The following is a 23,329-nucleotide window of genomic DNA, read 5'->3' on the forward strand; positions in this document are numbered from 1 at the left end:
TTTTTTAAAGAGAGAGTGAGAGAGGAGAGAGAGTGAGAGAGAGAGAATTTTTAATATTTATTTTTTAGTTTTCGGCGGACACAACATCTTTGTTGGTATGTGGTGCTGAGGATCGAACCCGGGCCGCAGGCATGCCAGGCGAGCGCGCTACCGCTTGAGCCACATCCCCAGCCCCATACTGGCCTTCTCTCATACTTGAACATGCCCAGTCTTATTCCTGCCTTAGATTCTTTGACTAGCTAGTTACTGCTTGAATTTTCTTCCCCTGACTGGTTGGTTCACTCTTTAGTGACCCAATCTAAAATAACCACTCATTTATTCTCACTCTATTCTAATATGTTGCAGAGTATTGCCCCCAATATATTTCTTTTCTTTTTTCTTTTTTGCAGTACTGGGGATTGAACCCAGGAGTGCTTTATCACTGAGTTACATCCCCAATCCATTTTTAAAATTTTGAGACAGGGTCTAACTAAGTTACCCAGGCTGGCCTCCAATCTGTGGTCCTTTTGACTCCCCCCACCTCACTGAATTATAGGCATGTGCCACTGTGCCTGGCCTTAAATCTTGAAATGTTAAGTTCCATATCTGCAGAGATTTGTTTTATCTAGTTCTTGTTGTTGTATACCTACTATTAACATTTCTAGGTATCCTGGAAGCATCTGAACTAAGCCCTTGAGAGTGGATGAACAAAACCTTCCTGAGTGAATGAGGAACAAATTTGTGTTAGGAGATGCCCAGTGCCCTTTTATTAACAAGTATGGGGCCAGGGGAGATATCTGTCTTTTGAAAATCAAATGCATTTGTTCTCAGCTCTATCTCCTGTGGTTGGACAATTCCCCACTTGCTGAGGAATTAGAAGGAAAGCTGAGCTTATGCTACAGAGCAGATGCTGATGCAAGAACAAAGTATATAGAGAAAAGCAACATATGGAGAAAAGATTTTGGAAAGTGGGACAAAATTGAGTTTAAAAGAAGGAAATATTTTTAAAAACCTCATAAAAATCAGTGTTTCAAATATCAGGTTTGGTGGTGCATGCCCAGTACTCTTGGGAGGCTGAGGCAGGAGGAACAAAAGTTGAAAGCCAGCCTCAACAACTTAGCTAGTCCCAAAGCAACTTAGCGACACCCTATCTCAAAATTAAAAAAGAAAAAAGGGTTGGGGATGTGACTCAGTGGTACAGTGCCTCTGGATTCAATCTCCAGTAACACCCTGCACCAGCCCTGCCCCCCCCCCCAAAAAAAAAAATCAAACAGGGCTGAGCTGACAGTGCATGCCTATAATTCCAATAACTTAGGAGGCTAACTGAGGCAGGTGGATTGAATATTTGGGGTTGAGGGAGGTGGGGGAAGTGTCAGGAAATGATATTGGCCAAATTATAGCTATACTGTATTCATGTATGAATACATGACAACTTATGTGCAACTACAATGCACCAATAAAAATGTGGGGGGAAAAAGCATATAAAACTTGAAGAAAATTCCATATTTTGAGAGAGAGAAGAAGAGGGAGCACATGGAAATAAATTTTATTTCAGTATTTTTAAATTTTATTTTAAAAAAAGTATTCGAGGCCACACTGGGCAACTTAGTGAGACTCAGTCTCAAAAGAAATTTAAAAAAGGCTGGGGGTGTAGTTCAGTGATACAGCGCCCTCAAGTTCAAGCCCCAATATCACAAAAAGAAAAAAAAGTTATCTATTAACAGAAGCTATGTTTTGTTATTTTTTGGTACCAGGGATTGAACCCAGGGATGATTTACCACTGAGCTACAACACTGGCCCTTTTCATTTTGAGGCAGGGTCTTCCTAAATTGCTGAGGGTGGCTTTGAACTTAGCCTAAGTGCTACAGGCGTGCGCTACAGCTTGTGGCAACAAAGCCTACGTTTTCACTTGAGAAAATATTGCACTAAGAGTCAAAAGGCTTGGATTGGACTTCTGTTTTATCAGCGCAATTGTAGGCTTCTGCACAGAAAGTTATCCCCTCCAGCATCAGTTGTCTCACCTGATGTAGGAATAGAGGAATCTGCTTTGCTGGTTTTAGCATTGTCATGAGGTGCTAAATATGGTTCTTATGGTCATGCATTGTAAACTCTTAAATTATTGTACACATTCATTAAAGTAGGTGGAGTCAGAAATGAAAGAAAAAAGTGGTTCCCTACAAGCATACTCTAGATTCTGAGAAATTGGGAGGGGAGGGAAGGTCCAAAGGATTGCAGACAAGGTGGAATGAAAGCTTAAGTTTGTGACAAGAAAGTGATAGACCCAACCTGATCTTTTCTTAAAATTGGGAGCCATCACGCCACAAAGCCACGAAAAGCTAATTTCGGCTTTACTATAAATTACTGCAAATTCCGAACCTGCTTGGAATGCCTGCCCATGCCTTGAACTCACCCATGCCTGGCTCTCTGACAGATAGCAGCCCTCTCTGAAACCTTAGCGACACCTCACAAATCTTGGCCTTCCCTGGCCAGACAAGGACCCTCTCTGAGGCTCTAATGGTCCTCATAAATTCTGATGTTGGGGCAGGCAAAAAAAATGTAAACTACCATTCATGTGATGCTCCTCAGAGTTCTGTTATCTGTAACCCCCCTTTTGTGAAACTTTTTGGGCTATAATGCTGGGCTGCAGGAAAGCAGCTGCTGCTGTCTTGTTCCCACGGTTTGGGGAGGGAGAGGCAGCCCGGCTGGTCGAAATAATAAGCTTGCTTTAATTTGATTTTAATTGGAGTCAGTGGTCTTTTCTTGCCTCCTGGTCTAACAGAAAGTCTGGGCATGAACTCTGAGGACTGCTCTAGTTGTAACTCTTTTCTGCGGTTTGTTCCACTGCTTCAGCTTTCCCATAGCCTACACAAATTTCTTGAACCCTGATTAATTGCTTATCTCCACCCACAAAACCCCGCCTCTTGGATATTTTCAGAGGATTTTCACCCAAATGTGATCTACGCTCTAGGTGTGGCGGGCGAGGTTTGCAATATTTGTTTGACATCCTTCTCCCTAAAGGCTACGGGTTGGCGGGTATTCATTCACATTGGCAAGGGAGCCAAGGCGCCTCTCCAACTGTTAAGAGCGCCACTAAAACCACCGAGCAGCTCGAATCCTCGCCAAAGGCAGGAGGCAACCGGGCTCTCCACAGTCAGTAGACTTCCCCATACCTCAGAGGTGGTTAAAAACGGAAGTCAGCAGACCCTCCTTTCCTCTGGGTAGTCGTGCCCGCAAACGCCCACCCGGGGTCGCCAATCTCCCCTCAGGAAAACCCCAACTGCGCCAAATCTCGCGCAGCCCCGGCCAGGAGTAGGCGGTGAGACCGAAGTATCGCGAGACAATAGAGTTTTCCCGCGAAGGAGAAGCGCGCGTTTTTCCCTGGCTGGGTGTTGGGCGAGAAGGCTGGGTCTGCAGCTGCTGTGGGGGATTAGCGCTTGGCTTAGCTGGCGCTGAGAGGCGAGCGCGGGGTTCCCCGAGAGCGTCCAGAGCCATGCCGGCGGAGCAGCCCGCGAGCAGCGGCGGTGAGTGACGAGAATCTTCCTCCGGGCAGCATTCGGAGCGGGGGTGGGCAGCATGGAGGCTGCGGCGGAGCTTGGGGGAGGGAGCCTACCCCGGGCAGGGGCTGAGGGGGAAAGAGGGACGAGAAGCTGTGGAGAGGTGACCGGAGGTCACTCCGGAGTCGCACACATTTGCGTGGTGTGGGAGATTTTCGCAGCAGGGAGCTGCACTTTCCCGAGCATCCCGGGGTGTAGACTGGGGTCCGACGAATTGGGGGTCGACGAGAAGACCTGGGATGCTGGCGTCGCGGTGGGTCTTCAGCTTCAGCTTCTGCTTCGGAGGAAGTTTCAGGTCCGGGTCGAGTCGTTGATAACTTTAAATAAAGATGATCATGGAAAAGCCTTTCTCCTGCTAGGGCCCCCGGTTCCCGGAATGGTTGAACAGGAGGAGACTGCTGTGATTACCCCAGCCATGCTGGAGGAGGAGACGCAGCTCGAGGCTGCGGGACTGGAGAGGGAGCGAAAGATGATGGAGAAGGTAATCCGGGAATGGAGTTTATGACCTTTAAAGCCTTGGGAACTGGAGGCGTCCCCCGAGGTGTGGTTGGAGTTCTCCCCTTCATTGTTGAGCTGGCGTTCTCCACAAACCTCAAAACAGCTTTGGTGTTTCACATTTGTTATGTTGACACGGGCCTTGCGAAATCTTTGCACGTGCCTTGAGGGATAGGCTTCTTTCCGTGAGAGGCAGTCTTGAAACAGCCGTGGAATGGTCCCCTCTCTCTCTTGAGAGATCATTTTAGATGGCTCGCTGGACCATTATAATTCTTTCAAAATGAAGCGGGAATGCTTTCCTTCGAAATTCTTATTTCCTTTTTGAATGAGTACCTCTGTGGTATACCTGATGGCAAGCATTAATCTGTAAAAACCTGTTGTTGTACTTAATAGAAGGTAGTACAAGTTAGCATCTATCAAAACCTGGGCTAGAATCTAAATCTTAAGAATTTCTTCTTAGGCTAGGGCTTTTTTCCATCTAAATAGTCAACTGGCTTTTTGTTGATATTTTAGATAAAAATGTGGTACACCTTTTCAGTGAAAGCACAGGGTCCATTGAACTGGGGAGGCGCCACTCAACCACTGAGTCATATCTCCAGCCCTATTTTGTGTTTTATTTAGAGACAGGGTCTCAAAAGTAGCTCAGCTCAGCGCCTCTCTTTTGCTGAAGCTGGCTTTGATTGGAAATCCTCCTGTCTCACCCTCCTGAGCTGCTGGGATTACAAGCATGGCCACTGCTCCAGGCTTCCAGCCTCTTTTTAAGATAGGACCTCCCTGAGTTGCTGAGGCTGCCCTCCAATTCAACATCATCCTGCCTCAGTCTCCCTAGTGGCTGGGATTGCAAATGTGCACCAGATATCTGGCATAGCTCTTCTTTTAACAACAATTCATCATAGAAACTAGAGAGTAATTTTTTTAAATTAACATTTAATGTTTTCATTAAAAAAAGCCTATAACTCTGGCTGGGGTTATGGCCCAGTGTTAGAGCTTAGCACATGCGAGGCACCGGGTTAGATTCTTAACACCAAAATAAATAAATAAAGGCATGGTGTCCATCTACAACCAAAAAAAATTTTTTTAAAGTCTTTTTAATCTTAATAATACAAATATATAATTTTCTCAAAGGCGTGGAAAGATTTTGTAATTGAACATTGTAAAAAATTATTGCCTCGTGACTAGAAAATTTGTAGAATAATTTTCAAAGTTTTTTCCCTATTTGAGGTTAAAAAACTTTGGAGACCAGAAAACTCATATATGTTACAGTTTTTGTCTTTGGAGGGAGAACTGTTGTTTATGGGCATATTTTAGAAGTACTTAAAAGAGAGGAAGCCAGATCTTGAATTTCTTAATGAGGGGCATTTACTTAGCTTTAGGAGATTGTAAGTTTGTAAAAAACCCGGAGAATGGCTTTGACATTCACATACCACAGTTAATTTCTTTGATTTTTTTACCTGCATTTCCTTTTAAAAGAAGTCATTGTTAGTCTGGGAGACTTAAGGGTAGCTTTGTTGCCTTTAAAGTGGGTGGGAGGAGGTAGACTGGGACATTTCTTGAAGAGGTAAAAGGAAAATGGCTCATATTATGTGTAGGCTAAAATAGAACTTCATTTTCCAAAAAACTGAGATTGGTGTTGGAAGAGATTAATGGTGTAGAAAGTGGGGAATTTTTACTCTCATCGTCCATTGCCATATTGTGTTCTAATTGCCAAGACAAGAAATGCTTCCTCGTAGACGCTCAATTCTTTCCACGGATGGAGCTGCAACTTACTGTGGTATAGCAAGTAATGAAATTGCTAAATCAAGAAGAAATGATGGGAAGAATTTGAAATATTGAAGATTGGGCTTAAGGATTAACCATTGGTGTGGTTTAGTTATATTGTTTTTCCATAATGACATCTGAAAGCTTTAATTAATTTTTACATGCTAATTTATTCTGACAAGATTTAAGGTAGCTGTATCTAAACTCAAAATATTTTAGTCAAATTTAAAAAATCCATTTGTGACATCTGAGTAATTTTCATCTTCTCCTGTTCATAATATTCTCTCACTCGTTGACTGCTGATTATAGTTGCAGTAGTATATTGGTAGTTGCACAAGAAGTGCTATCCTTAAAAGACTGAAAATAGAGTTTGAGAAGATGTTAATAGGGATTATCTGTGTAGATGGGTAACTTATTTGTGTATTTTTTGACTTTACTGTAATGAATATTATTATCTTCTTAGGTATCTTATTATTGCCATTGGTTTTATAATGGAAATTTATTTTGAAAGAAAACTATAGAGATGATGCACCTACACACATTTTTTTGTGGGGGTGGGATACTGGGGATTGAACCCAAGGGCCTTTAATTACTGAGCCACATCCCCAGCCCTTTTTATTTTGAGATCATGTTTTTCCCTAAGTGGCTGAGTCTGACTTGACCTTGGATATTCTTGTCTCAGTCTCTTGAGTTGCCGGATTACAGGCATGCTCCACTGTGCCTTCCTAGAGTGATGACATAATGTCTAGCAAAATAGAAGCCAATAATATACAATAATGTTTTAGAAATCACAGGCTAGAGTAGCACAAACCACTCAGGTGTAATATGCAAGGTACTGGAGTATGAATTAGAATTTTAAAATGAACTTATAACTAACTCCCTCCCCAATTACTTTTATTATTTATTTATTTTCTAAAGAAATTTATTCTTAAGTTTTAGGTGGACACAATATCTGTATATTACAGTTATGTGGTGCTGAGGATTGAACCCAGTGCCTCATGCATGCTAGGCAAGCTACCACTGAGCCATAACCCCAGGCCCAATTATTTTTATTTTTATTTATTTGTTTGTTCATTTATTTTGCAGTGCTGGGGATAGAACCCAGGATGAGGCATATGCTAGGCAAGCCTCTTCCTCTGAACTATACTCTCAGCCCCTTACCTATTTCAAACCAGTTTTAAACTCTGGGCTGCTGTAAAAACCACCAGTTATGGGGAAAGAGCGTAGTTAGGGTTTTTTTCAGTTGGCTTTTTATTTGTTTGTTTGTTTTGTCATTCATACCAATTGAACAGTAGGTGACTTGGTTTAGTTGAAAAAACAGTGTTAAAAATTTTCCATTAGACAGTAAATAACTTTGTCAAGAGTTTTTTTAGACTATAAGATTAGAGGTGTGTAATACCAAACCTGAAGTCCCTTTAATTGTAAAGTTACTTAAGTATAATTCTTAGTGCAGTTGCTAAGGCTAGTATCGCTAAATTGCAAGAACTTCTACTGTAGTTGGTGAAATTCTTGAGTTCTGCTTTCATGTATCTATCCTTCAGATAATTCAGATGTCATCTGTTTTCCTGAAAGTTGGCCTGTCTTATTTTTAGTAGTTTGAATTTTTCATGATTTCTATCTAATAGTGTAGTACTAAGCAATATATCTTTTAAGTGATGTCATCTCACCTATAGTATAAATCAGATTTACTGTGTTCTGCCCAGTAGCTTTATGTAATTTTTTTGAAGCTGCTTCAGTGTCTGTCTTTGTTGATAAACTAGCTGAGTTTTACTAGGAAACAACAAGTGCCCTTTTGTTTAAAATCTTACCTATGACTCCTTTTATGTTACAAGTGCAGAGTTGAGTATATTTGTAGTAGAGACCATGTGGTGCTCAAATACTAAAGTATTTACTATCTTTACAGAAGTTAACATACCACTGAACTATACAAGGCCAAGTCAGAAGTACAAGTACAAGATCCCATCTCAAAAAAATCCAAAAACTTAAATCCAACTTGAATTACTTGCTTATTTTCTAACTTTCAAATATTTTTTCAATGGGCCTTCAACTTGGTACATGTCAGAAATCCTGTGTCTATTATCTGAAATTTTAATATTTTGATATCTAATCTTTATCTATCAAATTGTTGAATCTAAGAATCTTTTTTTAGTTTTTAGTTTGAAAAACAAGCTGCTTCTAATAAATTTTGTGAGAATCTTTTATTTCCCCATTACTTTCAGGAAATTTCTTAAACACAGTGTTTATGTAGCCTGTATTAAACCTTATGCAAAAAAAAAAGTTAGTAAAATTTGGTAAATATGGAAATTTTCTCTTTGGATAGGCTCGCATGTCGTGGGACAGAGAGTCCACAGAAATTCGCTACCGTAGACTTCAACATTTGCTTGAAAAAAGTAATATCTACTCCAAATTCTTGTTGACTAAAATGGAGCAGCAGCAGTTAGAGGTATGTATATATAATTTTTAGCCAGCAGCTTTAAGATTGTTAAAATAGCTTTTATTGATTTATAAATCATACATTAAAATGTATAGATCACAAATTTATGGTTTGACAAACTTTGACCAAACAAGATATAATGTTGGAGTTGGGGTTGGGGCTGGGGCTGGGGTGGTAGTACACTTGCCTGGCATGCTTGAGGCACTGGGTTCCATTCTCAGCACTGCATGCATATAAATAAACAAATAAATAAATAAAGGTCCATCAACAACCTAAAAATGTATATATTTAAAAAAAATGTACATTTTGATTCCACAAAAATCTTTTGTGACATCAGTGAATCCTATGAATCACCAGTTTGCTTTCTGTCACTATAGGTTAGTAATGCTTTTCTAGAATGTTATATAAATGGAATGGTTTTGTGATACGTGATACCTATATTTCCTTTCATTCCTGTTTCCTAGTGTTCAGCTCCTAAAATCCTTGGAATTTCCAAAGTAATGTGTCTTTTTACATGCTAATTAGTTAATTGAGGGCTTGGCCTCTGTAGGTAGCTTCTTAATGGGGGCTGGACACCAGAAAGACCAGAGAGTTGGGACTTTGAATTTACCTCCTGGAGGGTACAAAGCTAAAGCTTAAATTGTTTGCCAGTGGTTAGGGATTTAATCATTTATATTTACATAATGAATCTTTCATAAAACCCCAAAAGGATAGGAACACATGGAGATTCTTTGAAGGTAGTGTCCCTTGAGAGGGTATAAAAACTCTGGGCCTCTTCTTGGTCATTTACTTATCTATCTCTCTATCAGATCTCATCCCTATCTTTTGTAATATTTTTTATAATAAATTAGTAAGCTTCAGTAAAGTAAATGTTTCCCTGAGTTCTGTGAGCTTCTGTAGCCAGTTAATTGAGCCTAGGGAAGGGATTATGGGAATCTGTAGTGAGGTCAAACAACCTGGGACTTGAGATATAGGAAGGGGAGCAGTCTTAGGGACTAAGCCTGCAACTCTGGGGATCTGATACAATCTCTAGGCAAAGAGCATCAGAATTGAATTAAAGGATATTCAGCAGTTGCAGAATAATTGATTACTTGGTGTGTAGAAATAAAAACCCACACATTTGTTCGAAGAAGTCTTGTTGATTGTTGGATGAAAGTGTGGAAGAAATTGGCTGGGTTTTTTTTCCCAATCAACATTCTTATAGGTGTGTACCCTTTTTTCCCCCTCCTCTGCTTAGCATACTTTTAAGATTTATTCATGATGTGTTTTATAAGTCTGTGGTCCTGTCCCCCCGCCCCCCCCCCCCAAGTTGCAGTGTTGTGGAACCCAAGACCTCTTTCACATGCTAGGCAAGTGTTCTACCATTGAGCTACTTCCTCAGTCCCAGCATTTTATTTTTAATATACCATATTTTTTTTTCCCTGTGTTACTGGGGATTGAACCCAGGGTCTTGACTATACTAGGCATGTATTGTACCACTGAACTATATCCCAGGCCTTCCTACTTGCAATTTTGGGGACTGAACCCAGGGATAATCTACCTCTGAGATATCTCCTCAGCCCTTTTATTTTTTATTTTGTGATGGGGGTCTCACTAAGTTGCCCAATCTCATATTTGTGATCCTTCTGTCTTAATCTCCAAGTAGCTGGATTTACAGATTGACACCATTAGTAGTATCCTCATAGTTGTGTCCCCCCTCATCTTTCACCCTCAAATATTCACTGATCTGATTTCTAATATAGATTCATGTGCACTTTCTGTTGGTGATATTTTATTTTAGTTTTTATCTGTCTGAAAGTCTTTTGTTTTTTTTTTTGTGTGTGTGTTGTGTGTGTTGTGTGTGTGTGTGTGTGTGTGTTTTCTGGTGCTGGAGATTGAACCGGGGGCCTTGTGCATTCAAGGCAAGCACTCTACCAAGTGAGCTATATATATCCCTAGCCCCAAGTCTTTTTTTTTTTTTTTAATGTGTTTTAATGTTGATGTCCCTTTATTTATTTTTTATTTTTTTATTTATATGTGGTGCTCAGTGCTTCATGGATGGCAGGCAAGTGCTCTGCCAGTAAGCCACAACCCCAGCACCCCCAAGTCTTGGTTTTTAAAAGACATCCTTACTGGGTAAAGAATTTATTTTTTTCTTTTTGGACACTGATGATTGAAATCTGGGGTATTCAACCACTGAGTGGCCCCAGCCCTATTTTGTATTTTATTTAGAGACAGTGTTTCACTGAGTTGTTTAGCACCTCACTTTTGCTGATTGGCTTTGGACTCGAGATCCTTCAGTTTCAGCCTCTCTAGCCATTGAGATCACAGGTGTGCTCCATGGAGTTCAGCTGTTTTTTCTTTAGTGTTATTTTTTCTTGAAGTATTTTAAAGATATTTTGTTCATTGCTGCCTAGCTTTTTGTTTCTTATATAAAGTATAAAACTGTAAGCAATTTGACTTTTGCCTCAACCCCATTACCTTTTAGACCTTCTTCCAAATGTGTTTCTTCTTGCCTTTGAGTCTTTCCATTGGCGTTTTCTGCATGAAACCCTTTTCCCATAGATTGCTTGTCTTACTTCATCTTCATCAACTTGTCTTTAATGTTTTCTCAATGAGACTCTTCCCAATCTTTTTCTTTCTTTCTTTTTTTTTTTTTTTTTTAATGGTGCTGGGGATTGAACTCAGGGCCTTATTGCTGTGAGGCCAGACAATCTAGTTACTGACTCTCGATTTCCTTTACCTTCTTGTGTTCTTTGCATTGCACTTATCATGTGATAGGTATATTGTTTTTGTCTTCCCACAAAAATGTAGGATGTCAGAACTTAAACACATTAGAGGATACAGTAAATCCCATGTCCCCATTATCCACATTTAACACCAGTTGAGATTTTTGTTTTATTTGTAAAATTCTTTTTTGTTTGTCTGAAACCCTTTTAAAATCTTGATATGATAAGATAAAACACAACACACAAAAACCCCACAAAACCAAGTACCTTAATGACTTATAAGACAAATACAGTTTAACCAACTCTTGGAGATGGTCTTTTAAATTTAAGGTACATCTGGAACAGCTTTTAGTATAGAAATAGATTTATTTCCCTTCTGAATACTCTATTTGATGCTTATATTTTAGGACTTTCTACTTTGCCTGAACAAAAGCAAACTCTTCCTTATTCTTGACCCCTTGTCAGACAGAGAGCAAGATTGTTCTACCTACTTCTTTCTGGTAGCTGTTTTCCTGGCTTTGGTTTCCTTAAATTCATGCACTTAACAGTAGTAAGTCTGAAGACTTCAAGAGAGACATAGCTTAGTGCAGCTCTGCCCTCTCTGATACTTGATTCTGGAAATGCTAGCGTATCTGTTTTGAATTGTTTCAACTTAGACTTGGGTTCTATTTGTATTTTCCCTTTGTTATTTTGCTTTTGGAAATTGCTTGCTTTCAGGTAGTAAATAAGGCAGTCAGAAAGTTCACCTCATTTGTTTTCCTTTTCTTAGTGTTCACTCTTCTTTTGAAAACTGTTGCATAATAAATTTTATCTGGATTTTAGTTGTTCATGGCAGTAGGGTAAATCTGTTTCTTGTTATTCCAATAAGTCTTAAAAGCACAAAATTTTCTGTTTTTTTAATTATTATAGTTTTTTTTTAATTGTAAACAAGTTATTTGAGAGTTGGAGATGAATGTTTCCTATATTGCATTTCCCATCTGTGATATTAAGAAGAAATTATCTTACAGGAACAGAAGAAGAAAGAAAAATTGGAGAGAAAAAAGGAATCTTTAAAAGTTGCAAAGGTAATAAGGCAAGCCAGATTTTTTTTTTTTAAGTGCTCAGGTTTGAACCTAGGGCTTTACATATGCTAATAAGCACACACTGCCATTGAATTATACCTCTAGCCCTCAGAATGTATACATTCATACATACAGAGATACATACTAGAGAATGAAACCTAGTGGCATTTTACCTCTGAGCCACATCCCTAGCTTTTTCTTGCCAAGTTGCTGAGGCCTCAAACTTGAGCTCCTCCTATCTTAGCCTCTTTAGTTGCTGGGAGTATAGTCATTTGCCACTGTGTCCAACTAGTTTTTACATATTATCTTAAATATTGAAGAAATTCAATACATCTATGTAATTATAACTTTGTTAACCACCTACATTTGTTACAAGTTGTATAGAAACATTGTCAATCTGTTCTTCATTTTTTTTTTAAGTTAGAGATGGATGCAATACCTTTGTCACTTATTTACTTATATGAGGTTCAACTGCAAGAACCATTTCTCTCAAGTTAGTTATTGCCATTTAATATGTAATACCATAAATGACCTTAAGTAAAAGTAATATTCTAAATCCTTGTTTTATAGGGAAAAAATTTAGTTGGTGGAAGTGGAGAGAATGCAGGTAAATTTCCTTATTCTAGTTTGGAAGAATGTGGGTTTGTTTTTGTTTTAATTCTTATAAAATAAAGTAAAATGATTTTTTTTTATAGCCATGAAAAAGAAAAGAGGAAGAGAAGAAGAATCATATAATATTTCAGAGGTCATGACAAAAGAGGTAAAAATAAAAGGGGGGAATAAACAATATTTGATGTTGAGTAAAACCTGTTATAGATTTTGAACCACTTTAATGCTGTAAGAATTACTATTATTTAGCTTTTCCATTTGTTTTAAATATTCCATTGCTTTCAGGTGTTTATGTAAAGAAGTTGGTTAATATTTATAGTATTTTAAAATCAACACTAAACATAGGATATGTAAACTCAGCTACCACTGAGCTGTATCCACTGTTCTTCTTTGTTTATTTTGAGCAGATCTAGCTTAGTGGCCCAGGCTGGCCTTGAACTTGGGATCCTCCTGTTTCAGCCTCCTAACTGGGATTAGAGGCATGTGTCACTGTCACTATGCCTGGCTACTTGGCTTTTTTTTAAAATTTGTTCTGGGGATTGAGCCTAGGGATGCTTAACTACTGGGTCACATCCCTTGCCCCCCCTTTTTTTTTTAAAGAGAGGAGAGAATTTTTAATATTTATTTTTTAGTTTTCGGAGGACACAACATCTTTATTTTTATGTGGTGCTGAGGATCGAACCCAGCGCCCCGCGCTTGCATGCGCGTTACCGCTTGAGCCACATCCCCAGCCCTCCTTTCCCTTTTATTTTTTTATTTGTAGACAGGGTCTTGTTAAGTTCCTGAGGCTGGCTTTGAACTTGCCATTCTCATGTCTCAGCCTCCCAAGCAGCTAGGATTTTGGGTGTCCTCCACTGCACCAGCTCTGTTGGCTTTTTTCAATTGCAAATTACTTTTTTGTTTTTGCTTATTAGTTTACCTGTAGTGGAAATTGAGCCGATGACCTTGTACATGTAGGCAAGTGCTCTACCTCTGAGCTACATCCCCAGCTAATTCTTTTTTATTTTTTAATGTTTTTTAAATTTGAGATTAAAAAGTATTCTGTATGATTTCCAATTTCTGGATTTTTGCTTATTGCATCCTCATAATTTCTGTATCCCTTGTATTTCCTGTGAACTGATAGGTCAAAAAGTTTGATTTACGATAAGAATACATCGTAAATGGTGTTTATGTTTTGATTTTTTCCCGGATTACTCTCTAAAAATCTGTTTATTTAAAGGACAACACTTCTTTCAGTTAACTATATTAAATCCTTGCAACCTTGTAGTAGAAATATCTGTACTTAAATTGCATCATACTTTATATGCGTATATGACACACATATATACATGTATACATGTGTGTCTGCCACTTACTGACATTCTGTCGTTCTCCTGTGCATCTTAAATTTGATATTTGCTTAAAGTTTCTTGAAAGTATTTAATTCCCTGTGTCTTTGGTACATATTTTTCTCATACTTTTCTGCTTGAAATGTACTTTAATGATTAAGCCTCATGACAACTTTTTAAAATAATTTGGTATAACAATGCTCTGTTAGGTCACCAGGTGGCCATAATGTATTGTCTGGTTGATAGTACATGACTGTCATTCAAAACTAGAAGTTTATTCTGTATTTTTAGAGTATTCATCTTTGATTTTTAACTAGTCTTGTAAACTCAGATATCTATCCACAGAAATGCCCAAAGTAGATTGGAGTAGGATTGGACAAACTTTGTGTAAATAGTAAGATAATATTTTTAAGTTTTGAATGGTTTTGTGGGTAACTGCTGAAATCTGAACTCTTGCTAGTATTTCCTGAAAACAGCCATAGATATACTCTAAACAAATGAGTCTAACTTTGTTTCATCTAAAAAAAATTTTTGTAAAGCCCCTTGAGAGGTATTGCGGCACCAGGGGTGCTTTACTTCTAATCCATATGCCCAGTCTTTATTCTTTTTCATTTTCTTTGAGGCAGGGTCTTGCTAAGTTGGCAAACTTGTGATCCTCCTCCTTGGTTTCCCCAGTAGCTGGGATTATAGGTGTGCCCTGCCACATCAAGCTCTTCTAAACTGTATTTACAGTAATTGGCTGCCAGGTAGAGTTGGTTTATAGGTTGTCATTTGCTGAATAGACGATAGTTGATGTGTGTGAAATTGTACTTAGTCTCTTTGTTAAAAAAAAAAAAATTAAAGTGTTGACAATTTTGAATATTATGAGAGTTCTGAGCCAAAAAAATGGCTTAATTCTGCCTTATGATCACCAGTTTGAGATTCTCTGTTTTAGTAAATTACCTTGAGTGCCTTATCTGGATAAGATTAGCACAAAATAAATGTTGCTTCAATAAATAAATGAATAAATGTGCAAATATTACTAATTTATTTTTGGTCTTTCAATCTTCTAGGAAATTCTGTCTGTGGCTAAAAAAAATAAAAAGGAGAAAGAGGTAAGGTGTCCATAAAAAAAAATTAATTTTGTCTTGAGACAGTGTTTTGCCAAGTAGCTGAGGGCCTTGCTAAGTTGCTGAGACTGGCCTTGAACTTGTGATTCTCCTGCTTCAGCCTCCTGAGTTGTTGGGATTATGGGCATGCACCACCATGCCTGGCTCATCCCCTTTTCTTTTAGTCACCACTGGAGATTTTTCTCACCATTCATTCCATTTCTCTGCTTTAAAAAAAAATCCATTTACTTTTTTTTTTTTTTTATCTTAACATTCTTTCTTACATTTCAACTTCAGGTGTTCATAACATGTTCTTTGATGTATTAGTATCAATGAATGCATCTAGCAATAATAATGCCTTAAACTTTTGAATCTAGCAATGATACAGGTACCTATAAATATGTGGATATATAGGTGGGTCATCAGGTAGAAGCTGTGGGGGATGCCTTTATCTTGTTTCTGACCTTAATGATTTTCTCTAGTTCTGTTTGGGAAGGCTAGATTTCTGTTCCTATATCCCACCTATCTGCCACTATCGTTTTGTTTTAGGTGGACACAATATCTTTATTTTTATGTGGTGCTGAGGATCGAACCCAGTGCCTCACGCATGCCAGGCCACCACGCTACCACTTGAGCCACAACCCCAGCCCCATGAGGTTCCTTTTTAATCTTGAGTATTCCCTAACTTAAGCCCTAATAGTTACATGTTTGCATAGGGAAGCAGAAGCAAAATAATTAACATGAAAATATTTACTAATGGATATAAACTTCTAGTGATTAATTTATACTTCAGATTAATAGAAAAATTCATGATTATGAAATGAGAGATACTTTATTTAATTTTTGGTACCAAGGATTGCACCCATTGGCACTTTACCACTGAGCAACACCCACATCCCTTTTTATTTTGAGAAAGGATCTCACTAAATTGCTTTGGGTATTGGTATGTTGCTGAGGCTGGTTTTGAACTTGTGATCTGGACAAGTGCACTACCACTGAGCCCTAGCTCCTCTCTTAAGTTTTTTTTTTTTTTTTATATTTATTTTTTAATTGTAGTTGGACATAATACCTTTATTTTATTTATTTTTATGTGATGCTGAGGATCGAACCAGGGCTTCACACGTGCTAGGCAAGCTCTGTATGGCTGAGCCACAACCCCAGTCCCAAGCTTTTTAATATATAGTTTTTAGTTGTAGATGGACATAGTACCTTTATTTTATTTTTTGTGGTGCTGAGGATCAAACCCAATGCCTTACATGTGCTAGGCAAGTGTTCTACCACTGAGCTACAATTAAGCCCCACAATTCTTTTTTTCTTTTTTTTAATATTTATTTTTTAGTTTTCGGTGGACACAACATCTTTGTTGGTATGTGGTGCTGAGAATCGAACCCGGGTCGCACGCATGCCAGGCGAGCGCGCTACAGCTTGAGCCACATCCCCAGCCCATCCCACAATTCTTATATATAGACAAACATACATTTTACTCTTTGGACAGCAATATTGGGGAATTCTACTTCACATTATTGCCAGCATTTGATGTTGTCAGTCATTTTTTATTTTAACCATTCTGTGCATCTGAAATGATACCTTGTGTTTTTAACTTGTTTTCCTAATTACTGATGATAGTTTTTGTAATAGTTGGATTTATCTTTTCTTTTTGTTGTTCCATCTTTGTCTTGTTCAAGGGATGTATAACTGTCACAAGGTTATCAAGATAATTCTTTTCATTTTATATTTATACCTGTGATTTTATCACAAATAGATTTGTGTGGAATAATGACATTTGAGTTTAATATTTTTCCATTTAAATATACACTTGTTTCAGCATCATTTCTAAGACTTTTCCCCTTTTTTTGTACCTGGGATTGAACCCAAGGGCACTTAACCAATGATCTTCGTTCTTCTTACCTAATGAGTATAGGAAGCGGTACATTTTGATAATGTTTTTTGGATACATGAGGTGAGGAATATAGTAGCGTTTTGAGTCAGACTTATAATTAAACTTTTTTTTCTTTGCAGGATGAAAGTTCCTCCTCTGCTAATCTCTGTGTAGAAGATCTTCAGAAAAATAAAGATTCAAATAGTATGATTAAAGATAGATTGTCTCAGACAGTTAGGCAGAATGCTAAATTCTTTTTTGACCCAGTTCGGAAATGTAATGGACAGCCAGTGCCCTTTCAACAACCAAAGTACTTCACAGGAGGAGTGATGCGATGGTACCAAGTAGAAGGCATGGAATGGCTTAGGGTAATGAGTTGTCTTTTTTGTTGTTGTTGCTGTTAAATTTTTTTTGTAGTTGTAGATGACAGAATTCCTTTGTTTTATTTATTATGTGGTGCTGAGGATCCAACCCAGTGCCTCACACATGCTAGGCAAGCACTCTGCCACTGAGGTACAGCCCCAGCCCAAATTGTCATTTTTAATATATATAGTTAGAATTCTGGCACTTTATAATGGCTTTGATAAAAGTCATCCCACAAGTGTTATTATAATTTATGGCATTAATATGTCAGTCACATCATAATTGCCATTGAGTATGCTTGTACAAAAGAAATAAACCTTTCATAATTCAGTGGATGTTTTTATCACAATTTAAATTCAGTGTATATTCTTTTGTCTAGATGCTTTGGGAAAATGGAATTAATGGCATTTTAGCAGATGAAATGGGCCTCGGAAAGACAGTTCAGTGCATTGCTACAATTGCATTGATGATTCAGAGAGGAGTGCCTGGACCTTTTCTTGTTTGTGGCCCTTTGTCTACACTTCCTAACTGGATGGCCGAATTCAAAAGGTTTACACCAGAAGTAAGACATGTTCCCTTATATTAAATATATTATTTCACATGTATTATTGCAGGAATTATAGAGCTCCTACAATAATACTGGTTTCTGTGTAAGCATTGCATTTGATTTGACTTTTTTAATCTGAGCAGTGTCATTCTTAAAGTTTATACTGAAGAGTTGGTACTGGCAATCTTAGACATCTTGCCTAAAATGTACCTGTAAAGAGTTCTCTAGATTGCATGATTTGATCCCCCTTATATAGACCTAGGTAGAACTTTTAAAAAATTCTGTTTGTTCTTATCTGGCATTTGCCACATATAAATTGTTTTATTCACATTCTTACCTTATGAGAAGAATATGTTTTTCCCCCTTTTTTTTAAATTTCTTTTTTAGTTGTAGATGGACACAATACCTTTATTTTGTTTATTTATATTTCATGCTTTTCAAATAATTAATACTTAAATTTTGTTCCAAATTGATATAAAATCTTTTAGATTCCGACAATGTTATATCATGGAACTCAGGAAGAACGTCAAAAATTGGTAAGGAATATTCACAAAAGGAATGGAACACTGCAGATTCATCCTGTGGTAATTACATCATTTGAAATAGCCATGAGAGACCGAAATGCATTACAGGTACAGGTGGTCTTCACTGGTTTCTTTATGATCTGTAACTATTTAATTCATACCACTTACCATTCAGTGGCATTTGTTTAAATTTTTTTGGGTGAAATTAATCGAGGGTATTGTTCTGGAGGCTCATGTTAAAGATTGGGATAAAGTGTGGTATTTCTTAGCAAAATTAAATCTTATAGTATTTTAAACTTTGGTCATAATTATCACTTTGTGTTAGTCATACATAATCTGAATATACTACAGATATGTTTGTAACATGTACTTTTTCTTTTTTTTAAGGAAGCTTTTTTGTTATTTTTTTTATATATATGATGCCAGGGATAGAACCCATCACCTCACGCCTGCTAGGCAAGTGCTGTACCACTGAGCCACAACCCTAGCCCCCCAGTAGCACGTGCTTTTGAGTATGTGAATTTATCAATCCAACTTGTTTTAATCAAATAAGAATAGAATATTTGAAGACTAAAGTTTTTTTATGGGACTGTCAGTAACATTTCCATCTCTGTATCTCTTGATATCATAGCTACTCACTTATTAATATTCATATTATCACAATGCAGTTAGAAAATTACTTGCTACTTCAGTTATTTCATACATGATCCTTTGTTGTTTTGCTTTTTCCCTGATCATGTAATGTTCTTGCTGAGTGAAGTCTTTTTTTAAGTTTTTCTTGTGTGAAATAAAGAAAGTAATTTAAGTAATGACATCAAGTCATAAATGGAGCATAATGGCTTCCATAATCAATGACCAGTATGTGTCAGATATTATATGTGTGGGTGGAACTTTGGAATGTGATTTGCAGAAGTCTTAGCTAACAAGTTTAACAAAGTTTATGAATATTTGCAGCAATAAAACGTATCATAACTATTTTTTCACAGTAAAAGTTAACTACTTGTAAAAGAAGTAGAATATGAAAAGATAAAGAGTACCTGAAATTCTATCTAATTAATTTCCTCTCCCTATCCAGCCCATATTGAAATAGTTAAGTTTCCTTGTCAATTTCAAATGGGAGTGGTGTTCTAAGGCTCCTGTTTGGTGTGTGACAGGAGAAGTTTCAGACCTGACTAATTTGTTTTCCATGTTCCTTAACATTTGTTTCCTTCGTTTTTCACTTACTCATTTATAAAGGGTGTTTTATTTTATATGGCAGTTTCAGATAGGTGTCTTATAGTGAGAGAAAATTAAGGATTGCCAAAAATTTGCTAGGAGAATAAGTCCCTTTCAAGTGATTTTATTTAAAGAGTAATAATAGTGTAATTTTTTTATTCTGTTAGGACTGTATTGTATAAAGTTCAATGTAAAAGATCCTTATTTCATACTCTATCCCCAATTTGCCAGTCTCATTTTTTTAAAGATACTTAACATTTGAGTTTGATGTATTTATATTTCCAGAAATATTTAATATTTCTATTTTTTTTACAATAAATTAGATAAACTTAAGTTATTAGATATTAAAAATGAGAAATTAATTTTAATGACAGCTTTATGAAAACAAATATATATCTTTGATAATATAAATTGCTAAAATTGACTTCATTAGAAAGGAGCAAATCAATAACTTAGAAACATTGAGAACATTGTCCAATTAAAAAGAATATTAATTTCAGATATAGGCCTCCAGACTGAACATTATAATGCTGTTTAACATTTCTGACCATGTGGAACTAATGAAAGGTTTTGATAATTTTTTAGGAATATAGTAGTTTTTAGGAATCCAACAGCAGAACTTGGTAAAACATTAGAAAAGATACAGATTACTTTGACTAGAAAGTGAATGAGGACTAGCAGGTGGACTTAAGTATTATTTTATATCTAGTGAAATCTGTTCTAGGATTAGAATGACATTGGTTTTAGTAATCTATTAATTTGTTCCATTACTGGATCAAAGGAAAACATGATTATTTCAATAAATACAAATATAATATTTAATAAAAATAAAACAACCAGTCCTAAGAAAAGTTATATTTTTAGAATTGTTTTTAGGAAGAACTGTACGATAATTATTTTAAATTTTTTTCTCAATTCATTTTCTAGCATTGTTATTGGAAATACTTAATAGTAGATGAAGGACACAGGATTAAGAATATGAAATGCCGTCTAATCAGGGAGTTAAAACGGTTCAATGCTGATAACAAACTTCTTTTGACTGGTACTCCCTTACAAAACAATTTATCAGAACTTTGGTCATTGCTAAACTTTTTGTTGCCAGATGTATTTGATGACTTGAAAAGGTAGGTAAGCCAGTTATTTAACTGTTTTCTGTTTTTTTTTCAAATCTCAAAAATCTGTTCTCTTAGCTGAAATTATTTCCTTTGTTCTAGGTAGCTGAATTTAAATGATTATTTTGTCAGGTTCTTTGTGATATATTTTTTTTGTGGTGTATTTCAAAGTGTGTTCTGTTTTGACACAAAGTATGTGAAAGCAGATAAAAGATGATTTAAAACTGAAATTTGCATTGGACTGGTGAGGTAGCTTAGTGGTATTATACTTGCCCAGCACATGTGAGGCTCTGGTTTTTTCCCCAAGCACTATAAAACAGAACAAAACAAAACAAAAAACCTTACTTGTATCGATTAAAGAAAAACTAAAAATACTATCTTACACAAATATTTTTATAATAAGATCTTGTTTTGTTTTGTTTTTATCTTTACAAAACAATCCATGGAGATAAAGAGGTTAAATATATTCCTTGTCTCTCATATAAGAAAGTCTAGGCATAAAGTTGTTATTAGCATATAACATGTTTAGCACCAGAGTGAATATTAAAACAAAGGTTTCCTGATTTTTTTTAAGTATTTTTTTTTTTAGTTGTCAATGAAGCTTTATTTTACTTATTGATAAATGGTGCTGAGAATTGAACCCAGTACCTCACACATGCTAGGCAAGTGCTCTGACACTGAGCCACAACCCCAGACCAATTTCCTGATTTCAACCTAGCAGTTTTATTTTAGAAATTGTTTGAATTTAGCTTAAGTCATAAAACAAATAAAAAGTTTTTGGAAAAAGTATACTCAGTGGAAGAGGAGACAAGATGACAAAAATATTTTAGATGGAAATACAACAGAATGAGGTGAAAAAAACTGACTGACTTATTATCATGGGGAAGCTACATATTTTATTTTTATGTGGTGTTGAGGATCCAACCTAGCAGCCCCACACATGCTAGGCGAGCGAGCATGCTACCACTTGAGCCACATCCCCAGCCCCAAATCATAGCTCTTAATTAAATTAATTAATTATTTTTGTGATGCTGGGAATAAAACCCAGGGCTTCACATTGCTAGGCAAGCATTTTTTTTTTTTCCCTTCAGTACTGGGATTGAACTCCGGGCCTCCTACCAAATCACAGTTCTTGATTGTTGGTTGAAAAAATATAATCACTTCCTCTTTGTTGTTGGAATGTATTCTTTACATTAAAAAATTGCATCTAAGAGGTTGGTGCACAAATATCCATGCTTGATATATGCAAATTAATATAAAATTGTAAAGCATGTGTTAATATAATTGAATCCTGATAAGTTAATTTATGATCTTTTTTTTTTTTTTCCAGCTTTGAGTCTTGGTTTGACATCACTAGTCTTTCTGAAACTGCTGAAGACATTATAGCCAAAGAAAGAGAGCAAAATGTATTGCATATGCTGCACCAGGTGTTGACTATTTTCTTATTCTGCTTAGTATATACTCATAGAATAAGTCTTGGAAGTGGACACTAGAAAAATGAATCTTCCCAAATTCGATTTCCTGGCCGTTTCCCTACTCCCAGAGGGAAATTTTATGGCACAATTCAAGTGCTTAATTAAATTTTGCCCTTTTAAAAACTTGGTACTGAGAATTGAACCCAGGGGCTCCCACGTTCCAGACAAGTTCTCTACCACTGGGTAACACCTCCAGGGTTGTGTCCCCAGCCCATCCCGCACACTTTTTTTTCCTTCTTATTTTGAGACAGGGATTTACCAATTTGCCCATGCTAGCCTAGAACTTGTGATCCACTTGCCTCAGCCTCCTGAGTAGCTTGGATTACAGGTATGTGTCACCATGCTTAGCTGCCTTTTTATCATATCATAGGGTCTTACTCAGTTGCTGAGGCTGTCCTCAAATTTTCCATCTTCCTACCTCAACCTCCTTAGTTGCTAGGATTACAGGCTGGTGCTGCCTGTGTTTTAATAATTTTTCTCACTGCTATCTGCATTTAATATTTCATCCATTCTACCCTATTTCCCAAGCTTTCCTTCCCTCTCTTCCCTCCTGTCCTCCTTACCCTCTACCATTCTCCTTCTATACTATTTATCTTTAGATTAATATGATCTTTTAAAGGTCTAGTAATGTGGCCCTAAAAAGCTTATTTGTGAGATAGGGTTGTTTTTTTTTTTTAATAAAATTATCAATTTACTATTTTTTTACAATTTTTTTTTTTCTGTCACTACATGTAGACTTAACCCATCAGATTGTTTTCTCTTCTTTTCCCATTGGGAAATTTTTTTTTTTTTTAAAGAGAATTTTTTTAATATTTATTTTTTAGTTCTCGGCGGCATAACATCTTTGTATGTGATGCTGAGGATCGAACCCGGGCGGCAAGCATGCCAGGCGAGCGTGCTACCGCTTGAGCCACATCCCCAGCCCTGGAAAAAAAAAATTTTTTAAACAGGTTTTTAGTTGTCAGTGAGAAATTTATTTTATGTACGGAGCTGAGAATTGAACTCAGGGCCTCACGCATATTAGGCAAGTGCTCTACCACTGAGCCACAACCCCAGCCCCTCTCATCACATTTTAATTACGGCTTATTATCACATTATCCTGTTTCTTTACAATTAATTGTATCTACCTTTTATTATTTCAGCATTTTTCTCTATTATAAACAAGTACCTATACTTATATCTTGTTTATTTTGGCTTATT

At 36.8% G+C, this 23,329-nt stretch overlaps 1 protein-coding gene across 1 annotated transcript in view; it reads left to right on the top strand.

Annotated features, from left to right (window-relative positions):
- The first annotated feature begins 3,403 nt into the window (after window positions 1-3,403).
- Hells (helicase, lymphoid specific) overlaps window positions 3,404-23,329 on the top strand; it is a 34,302-nt gene continuing 14,376 nt past the window's right edge. The window contains exons 1-12 of the mRNA XM_026381976.2: window positions 3,404-3,500; window positions 3,893-4,014; window positions 8,107-8,229; window positions 11,936-11,992; window positions 12,560-12,596; window positions 12,685-12,749; window positions 14,979-15,020; window positions 17,034-17,261; window positions 17,636-17,818; window positions 18,292-18,435; window positions 20,470-20,666; window positions 21,985-22,081. Of these exons, the coding sequence (XP_026237761.2) occupies window positions 3,470-3,500; window positions 3,893-4,014; window positions 8,107-8,229; window positions 11,936-11,992; window positions 12,560-12,596; window positions 12,685-12,749; window positions 14,979-15,020; window positions 17,034-17,261; window positions 17,636-17,818; window positions 18,292-18,435; window positions 20,470-20,666; window positions 21,985-22,081 (1,326 nt within the window). The 5' untranslated portion in view covers window positions 3,404-3,469. The remainder of the gene's footprint in view (window positions 3,501-3,892; window positions 4,015-8,106; window positions 8,230-11,935; window positions 11,993-12,559; window positions 12,597-12,684; window positions 12,750-14,978; window positions 15,021-17,033; window positions 17,262-17,635; window positions 17,819-18,291; window positions 18,436-20,469; window positions 20,667-21,984; window positions 22,082-23,329) is intronic.

Source organism: Urocitellus parryii, chromosome 5 (assembly GCF_045843805.1).
Source record: "Urocitellus parryii isolate mUroPar1 chromosome 5, mUroPar1.hap1, whole genome shotgun sequence".
Classification (NCBI taxonomy): Eukaryota; Metazoa; Chordata; class Mammalia; order Rodentia; family Sciuridae; genus Urocitellus; species Urocitellus parryii.